Genomic DNA, 9,098 nt, shown 5'->3' with positions numbered 1-9,098 from the left:
TATATATATATATATATATATATATATATATATATATATATATATATATATATATATATATATATATATATATATATATATATATATATATATATATATATATATATATATATATATATATATATATATATATATATATATATATATATATATATATATATATATATATATATATATATATATAATATATATATATATATATATATATATATATATATATATATATATATATATATATATATATATATATATATATATATATATATATATATATATATATATATATATATATATATATATATATATATATATATATATATATATATATATATATATATATATATATATATATATATATATATATATATATATATATATATATATATATATATATATATATATATATATATATATATATATATATATATATATATATATATATATATATATATATATATATATATATATATATATATATATATATATATATATATATATATATATATATATATATATATATATATATACATATATATATACATATATACATATATATATACATATATATATATATATATATATATATATATATATATATATATATATATATATATATATATATATATATATATATATATATATATATATATATATATATATATATATAGGTTTTTTTTTTGGTGGTTCTTAATCATTTCATTTTAAATTTATTAATTTTCGGATGTAAATAACTGACGAGTACTAAATAAGCAAAAAATGTATGCAATTGCGATACACATATTGCATTTATTTTTTTTACAAAAAAATCTACATTATGGTGTACCACATTACCTGCACATTTTATGAATCCGTGCTTAATGTGTATTTTAATAAATTCGCAAATATATCCGAAATTATGGGTTTATAATTTTTCGCTCATAGTTGCGTGGATGGCTAACACTAGTAAAATGAATGTGGTAAAATCTTAGCCTCGTCGGAGAAAAACAAAAAATTTGGCTTTCGAAAAACAAATGGGTATACCACATTTGCTGCACTTACCCTATATTAATAAATGAACTAAAATATGAAATGGTTCTCATGCCTATTTTTACTAATAGACAATGATGAACTCTAATATGAAGTAGATATAATTCTATAATTCTTTAGTTATTTTCTGTATTATACATTTTTGCAAAGTAATTTCTCAGTATTAGTTTTTCCTATTATTTATCTATTTATAATCATTTAATCCTATATTCTCATTTCTAGACTATAAGCTAAGTAATGTTGAATGGTTATTTTTGTCATTATTTTATTACTTTTTTTATATCATTGTAATTCTATTTATATTCTATTATTTTAGTAAATTTGTTTGTAATATCAATTAATCGAGACTATAGAGTAGCCGGCGAATCTTTTTATTATATTTTTTATTCTAATTAATGTTATAAATTAAGTCAATTATTCAAAGAATTGTGTAGTTTTTGGGTCATATATGGTCTAGCGACTTGACTCTTTATGAAATAAATAAATAAATACTATCGGACTTAAATTCAATTTTTATTTAAACTTCTTATCAAATAGAACTGCGTTGCCAAAATTTAAATTTGTATGTTTTAAGGTTAAGGATATATCGCGAAATGAAAATATTGCGATTCCGAATGACGGAACATAGCCCAATAACAACGTTTTTATGTTCAGCTATTGCATTTGAAAATAGTACTGGCTTTATCAAACCTATAAAAAATCAAATCTCAAATCTAACAAATCGTTGTATAAATACATATGCCTTTATTCAAAATTCTGCTTTAAGTAATATAGGCGTTTACGAAGTGGACAATTTAAACACTCAATTTTATATCCTTTATTAGGGCCATTATCCCTAAATCTGAATATCATTTTAAAGAATTCATGATTTTCTTTAAAACTACCATGGAGCAAATTCGTATTGAATAGATTTCCCTTATGCCAATTCAGAAATTTTTAGTACAAAACTATCTGATCACACATGGAGAACAGTATTCTTTAAAAGGCATGTGATATGCATGATTTCTTTAATTATCCTGTTGCTTCAAGAAATTTAAACATTTAATTTTATATCCTTTATTAAGGTCATTATCCTTTAAAAAAAAATTGAAGATCATTTTAAAGAATTCATGGATTTTCTTTGAAACTATCTTCGAAGAAATTCGTATTTAAACGCTTTCCCTTATGCCAATTCGGTTGTGAATCAACTAATCCATATCAACATTAATACCTCCATTACTCATTAAAAGCATTACACTTTGATCTTACATGCATTTATTAATAATAAATAAATAAATAAATGCATTTTTAAAAATTGTATGGCTTTAAAAAAAATTATAAAAAAAATTGTTTAGCAAACATTGTTCCAATGTTAGGAATTTCTGGCAGGGATTTTCTTTACTTGATGATTTTGATTATTTTATTAATATTAGAGATCAGCTTGAGTTAATGTTCAATAAAATTGAATTCATTAGTTGTATAAGAAATATAAACGATTTTATCCAACATCCATGTTAAGAGCTTTGGAAATTTTCATTTTGCCATTTTAACTCTAATATCTCATACACATTAGGCTCAAAATCTTTTAATAGTGGATTTGAAATCCCTTATTTATAAGGCAAATGAGGATAAGTGGATTTTGGAAGTGTATTGTGAATGAGACATAAGATTATAAAATTAAATTTTTAGTAAACTAGATGCCTTTAATGCCGAGTTTTTCGTTATAAGAAAGTAAATCCTTTAGATTTCGAATATCGGACCATGAGGAATATCCACATATTATTTTAAATAAACATATGTTCTTCATAACAATCAATGATAGTGACGTTCTCTTACCGTTTTCCTATTTTGAATTTTATCCAGTATAGAATATTGAAGACTTGTTCCAAGTGTTGACGTGATGGACAACACGTGATAGCGATTCTAATGGTTGACTATAGCTATACAAGCGAACACATATGAACTAAACGATACATTCATCTGTTGTCCAATGTCAATCGTTGATATAATCCCATACAATTTCAAGAACAAAGGATAAACCACACCGCAATATCTACATGCAACCAAATATGAATTCAGTTTTACCGATACATAAAAGGGACAGAATGATTTTTGGTGGCATGAGATGTAGATAATAATTTTTATTATTAGTAAAACCAAAAGACCACCATTAAATTATTCACTGACCTATGCGAATCCTATTACTTGAAATCGGAAATTATAAGATCCAATATTTAAGAAATACCGACAAACCGACAACACATTGCTTTCAACAACTTAGTTAATTTTCGGATTCAACCGAGAACGTATATTGTATTTTTAGTTTAACTACAATACCACACGACGAGTATAGAACACCTTAAGACAAGAGCCAACTGATAACTGACCGAGTCGAATAATGTAGACAGTGAAATAGAATGCACAAAACCCGAAGAGGAAATGTAATTCCAAAAACCTATGTTGATGGGGTTGGTTGATTAAGGTTTGGAGCAGGTTGATTCATTGAAGACGACGACGACGACGACGCAACAACAAAAACCGAAAATGAAAAAAAAAACACTTCTATTTGGGAACAGTTTGCATTAGTACCATTGGGAAATCCAATATCTTGTGGGCCAAGCACAACAACAACAAAACATGACAAGCGCATTGCCATAGATAGCTCTCTTTTTTCTCTTTGGCCACAAGTTCAAAGTTCCCATCCAGAAATTATCAATGAAATGGAAAATCCTAAATAATTATAATAAAAGTGAAATAAAAGCTTACCTATAGCGGTCTCATTTGCAAAGAAGGCCACCAATAAGAATTTCAAATATATTTGACCACGAAAAATTCCACAATAATGGAGAAAGATATTGAAAATGGTAACAAATGATGCGGTTGGTTTCGTTTTGTATGTGTGGATTTTCCCAATGTCACTGTCAGCTGGATACAAGTGATACCACATCGTTGCATTATGAATACGCACCTGTTACATCTTAATAATAACAAGATGGCAACCACGAGTGCGTTTATTTAAGAGAGAATGAAAAGACAAGAGGACGAAAATTTCTCTTCTACAAAAACAACAAATATCAACCGTATAGATGTCGCACAATGCCTACAGCTATGGTATTACCGACGTTGCGGTCGAAGCGCTGTTTTGATAAATTGTTTATAAAGGCATCGGCAGTTATAATTTCAAATTGTCTGCCAAAAATTTAATGGAATGAAAACATGTATAAAAAAGAACATTTGTTACTACAAAGTAGTTTTTAAATCATATTTTCTTTAAAGTCGGCAGAGAACTGAACTGGGTGTAGCCGACGCAAACTGTATGATATTTGAGAAAAGGGCCGACAAAAACTGCATGATATTAGAGAAATTTTCCTCATGGCTGCCATCTACTGACGCAATTTCGCTTCACAGTTTCGTTCTCTTGTGTATTTATTCTCTCTGTTTATTTCAAACTATTATTGCCACGAAAATTGTAGAGGTTGAATTACATACCATGCGTTCAATGGTTGGGTTGATTTTTTTCTGTTTGTGGCAGACTGTTCGAGCTTCTGATTTCGAAGAGAAATGTCAACTCTTCAATCATCAGACGCGTAGTACGCATTGAACGCATGGTATGTAATTCTACCTTAATGTATTTAAGTACAAATTTGTGTGTCTCCTCCAAGTAATTGACTATTATTTCATGTATTTGTGTTAAAAACTCATTGTAAACTATTTGTTCTTTTCATCCCCAATTGGATACACACACCTACTACACAAACACAAAAAGTCGACCGACGGAAACAAGGAAAATCGCGAACTAAAACCAAATTGTAGTTTGTATTAAGATGTAGATTTGTCATTGCGAAATTGAACCGCTAGATGTCTCGACAACAACATTTCATGAAATTTACTTCGATGTGGCCCCAAATGTTTTTCAACTGCGTCGAACGTTTGAGTGCTTGATAAATTTCTGAATTAAAACCCACAAAAACAACATGAAAATGTTGACGAAAAATGAAAATAGAATGTGTGTTTAATAGAGGTGTGCACGTGATAAATATTTTACTCACGCACACTCACGACGGAGATCTCTTATTCACGCACGATATTTTTGGTAGGACTCAAGCTCACGAAAAGACACTTTGTACTCACGCACACTCACGCTCGAAAATCTTTTAAATGTCGTGACTCACGAGAAACCTCGCGACTCACGAATAATTTTTGAGTAATTTACCCATAGAAACTGACTGAAAATATGAGTATGATTAAAATCGAGAGCGTTATAAAACTTTTAACACCTAGGATGTCACTAAAATTATATATGAATTGAACTCGTAAGCATTTTGTGTTTGTAAGCGGGATTATTTTCGTGATCGTGTTTTTCCGAAATTTTCCGAAATTCGTCACGTGTGAGTCACGAAAATTTTCGTGAGTCACGACAATTTCGTGTCACGTGCACACCTTTAGTGTGTAAGGTGAATATTATCTATCCCCCTTATTCTGATATTCGGAATCGCAAACCGCAAGAATTTAGTTTTCTTATAAAGAAAACAATTTAGATTATATAGGGCTTAAATTCAATTTGTGTTTGAACTTCTTATCAAAGAAAATTAATATTTGTATTATCCCCAAATGAAAATTTTGGGATTTGCGATTCCGAATATCAGTTATGTTTGAAGACATAATCAATACTGCAGCTGGTTAATGGGATCGATAACACATTTATCGATATTTTACTTCCCTGCCAACATTTTTTGAATTTGGGGGCGCTTCTGAGAATCCCCAGTACGTTGAAAACAATCATATACGATATCAAAAACTCGCCGGAAAAGCGCCGTCACTATTGAGAAGTTGAACCACGCCAAGTTACTACAAAAAGGTTTCGCATGAGTGCAATTATTAGGTGCCTTTATAGATCAATTTAGAACGACGCCAATAAGAGACCCTCCAAACAATCAGAAAAAGCACATTTTAAGATAGTGGTAAAAGAATCATTGTGGTCGAGTAAAACACGTTTGTTTAGATATTTAATAATTTGATTAATTATTTACAAATTCTTAAAAATATAACATTTATACCACTATCACATCACATTTAACATAATTTTTTGCATTAATGATGAGGTAGAATTACAAGTAGCGAGTTACATGTTGCAGCGTCTATCAGCCAGTGTTTTTATTCGATGGAGGCAGCGTGTCTGTAAAATATTTGAAAAACAATCACTTTATTCCATTTGGAAAATCAAAAATTGTTCACCAATATACCTTTCACAATTTTAAGCGTAAAATCTATGTTTTCAGAACTTTATTTTCGTTTTTATTTAAATAAAATATAACAAGCTGGTTGCGCTTGGCGTTTCACAAAAAATAAAATGGCTTTTGTAAAAGTAGTGATGGCAAAATACATGTATGAAGTACATTTTGTACTTTATGATATGCTGCCCCCCATCACAGTAGGATGGTTGTAGTGACATTTACGAGTCTGTGGTAGCGATGAAGATGAAATGGAACTTTGTAATGCTGGCAGGGGCGTTTCACAAAAAATAAAATGGCTTTTGTAAAAGTAGTGATGGCAAAATACATGTATGAAGTACATTTTGTACTTTATGATATGCTGCCCCCCATCACAGTAGGATGATTGTAGTGACATTTACGAGTCTGTGGTAGCGATGAAGATGAAATGGAACTTTGAAATGCTGGCAGGGTTACCGCCTAGATTTTTGAAAAATTGTTTTGGTTTGATTGTGGTTGGACGGTTCAAAATATTATCCGAAAATGCAATTATGAATATTTTTTACCGATTCAAATCAATATTTTTGATTAATTTGCGGCTAAATTTCTATAATAACGAAATTACTGTAGAACTTTAGTATTGAACTAGTGTGGTAAAATTATTATTATTTTATTATTTATTATTTTGGAGCAGCATCGGAATCCATTGTTAAACGGAAAAAATCCCCTATTATTGTTTTATTTGCATTCTCCATTTGTACCGCAATATTCCAATTGACCCGTGTAATGAAAAGTAAATTCGGATGAATTCCTGAATGAGTGAGAGCCACCTGTTATGCATTTTCTACATCTCAAGTTCTGCATCTTGGGAAAATTTATGTCTTTGATTTTAATGATATCGAAGACATACACCAACTGCAATGGGTAAATATATTAGTTGATAGGTGGCTTCTATAGCAAAGCGACATCTCAATGTCAGGTTATATAATGTATTGTTTTATAAGTGATAAAAATGAAGCATATTTTAAGGGTTGCCTACATTTTTTGTACTAAAGACAATGCCCATCAAACATTATTATAGTAGTAGTGAGCTATATAAATGGAGTAAATGTATTTAGTGCCACTAGAAAAAAGACCTTTTGGAAAAATGGTAGAAAATTATACATATAATTTAAAACAAAATTACATTTCATACACGAGGAAAATATTAATCTTTGAGATTGAAAACAAATATTATGATGCTTGATGAGAACATACTCATATAAAATTTAATATGAGAATACAAAAAAATTTCTTCGCGTATGAAATTATATATAACTTTCGACCATTTTTCTTAAAGGCCTTCCTTCTAGTGGAATTATTTAAAAAAAAATTTCTTAGGTAAACCACAAAAGAAATGTTAATTAACTAAATTTGTCAGCTATGAAATCTAAGGATCGTTTACCCTGAATGAAGGGCTTCGATTTATTATTAAAAATCCAAAAACCCACAAATTTAATAAATTGAAATTATTTTTTCAGGATCCAGAAAAACGGGGATTCGAAATAAAAAAATCCCGAGGTCGGGTGACATCTCTATTGTGTTTGAAGAAAAACTTATTAAGTGGTTAATCCTGGAATGTGCAGTTTCAAGTAAAAGTATATTTGAAATCTCGTTGAATTAAAATCATTTTCAAATGTTTGTATTTATTTGGCAGATTGGAAATAAAAGAAAATTTGTTTTATTAAAAAATATGTATGTATATATGAATCATAAGTAAAAAATATAAAAGAAATATAAAACACATGTTACAAAAAATCTTTATTGTCATTTCTTTTTTAAATATTGCATTCCGGTTAAAACTAAGCACATAAAGCTAATGTGAAAGTATTTCAAACTACGTAAAAACCAATATTCAAGCACATATAAATTATATCACAGACTTACAACTAATTGAATTGACTTGAATTTTCCCAATCAAATCGACTGAGAAAACGATAAAAAATGTGATTCTTATGAAAACTTACTTAACCAAAAACAATTATCGTATCAGAATAAATTATCGAACTAGAAACTAAACTATTTTATAAACAATGGGATTTTTTTGTTTTAGTTTTTTACTTGTATTGTGGTTTTTGTGAAATTGTGTGATTTTTTGACTAACTGCATAAAGTTTCCGTCTTGATGTGACTTGAAGCAATGAAATAATTGCATTTCAATTGCAATTACTATGGAATACAGAGTAAGATACTCTATGCACTTGAATGTTGTTGTTGTGATGAGGAGGACGATGAATGGTGTTGAGACGGGAAACCTGAATCTGTCATATGTTGAGGCCAATAATCTTGATTATCGTTGGTGACTAGAAGTTCGCGCATGCCATAACGTTGCCTGCAATAACGTATAAGAAAAACAAATACGATAAATTAAATTTAATTAATATCAATTAGCAAATCAACAATGAACGGGATTTGCCAAGTGTCAAGCACAAGGTCCAGTACACTGAGAAAAAAAGCTGTATACAATTTTTTTTTCACTAATATTGAGGAAATGAAATAATTTCATAGATATAATAAACAAACATTTAATTTCGTACAATTAATGAAAATATTCATAGTCTTAATGAAATGTGATCTTTAAGTGGGTGGTCCGATAACTCCATAGACCTGAACTATAGATGCTCTCATATTTTATGTTATTTGTGCCTGACAAGTGAATTGTTTTAGTTTGTGCCTAATCTTGAATTCAACGTTACATCGGCTCAATAATTTTTGATAACACAATCCGGCAGTCCATGTGAACTAGTGTGTCCAAGCAACCGGTTTTTTGAAAAGGTGGTTTTATCCGAAAATCCCAACTTTTTAAAAATTGGTTTCCAGTTTTTATTTTTCCAAAAGCGGTTAA

General features: G+C 28.8%; 2 protein-coding genes and 2 long non-coding RNA genes across 4 annotated transcripts in view; 1 reads left to right on the top strand and 3 right to left on the bottom strand.

Annotated features, from left to right (window-relative positions):
• The window catches only part of Ppcs (phosphopantothenoylcysteine synthetase), a 90,827-nt gene extending 86,901 nt beyond the window's left edge, over positions 1-3,926 (bottom strand). Inside the window, exon 1 of the mRNA XM_075292585.1 lies at positions 3,772-3,926. The gene's annotated coding sequence lies outside the window, so the exon portion shown is untranslated. The remainder of the gene's footprint in view (positions 1-3,771) is intronic.
• A 593-nt stretch (positions 3,927-4,519) lies between these two features.
• On the top strand, positions 4,520-8,216 carry LOC142222445 (uncharacterized). Its single transcript, XR_012718313.1, has 2 exons — positions 4,520-4,613; positions 7,736-8,216. It is a non-coding gene; the product is annotated as an uncharacterized LOC142222445 (long non-coding RNA).
• LOC142219412 (uncharacterized) lies at positions 5,962-6,409 on the bottom strand. The gene is made up of 2 exons (XR_012717560.1): positions 6,249-6,409; positions 5,962-6,181 (listed from the first exon to the last, which is right to left on the bottom strand). It is a non-coding gene; the product is annotated as an uncharacterized LOC142219412 (long non-coding RNA).
• LOC142222443 (uncharacterized) overlaps positions 7,990-9,098 on the bottom strand; it is a 38,433-nt gene continuing 37,324 nt past the window's right edge. The window contains exon 4 of the mRNA XM_075292586.1: positions 7,990-8,585. Within this exon, the coding sequence (XP_075148701.1) occupies positions 8,447-8,585 (139 nt within the window). The 3' untranslated portion in view covers positions 7,990-8,446. The remainder of the gene's footprint in view (positions 8,586-9,098) is intronic.

Source organism: Haematobia irritans, chromosome 1 (genome assembly GCF_050003625.1).
Source record: "Haematobia irritans isolate KBUSLIRL chromosome 1, ASM5000362v1, whole genome shotgun sequence".
NCBI lineage: Eukaryota > Metazoa > Arthropoda > Insecta > Diptera > Muscidae > Haematobia > Haematobia irritans.
Note: the sequence above shows the minus strand (reverse complement) of the source record. Positions and strands in the feature narration are given on the sequence as shown.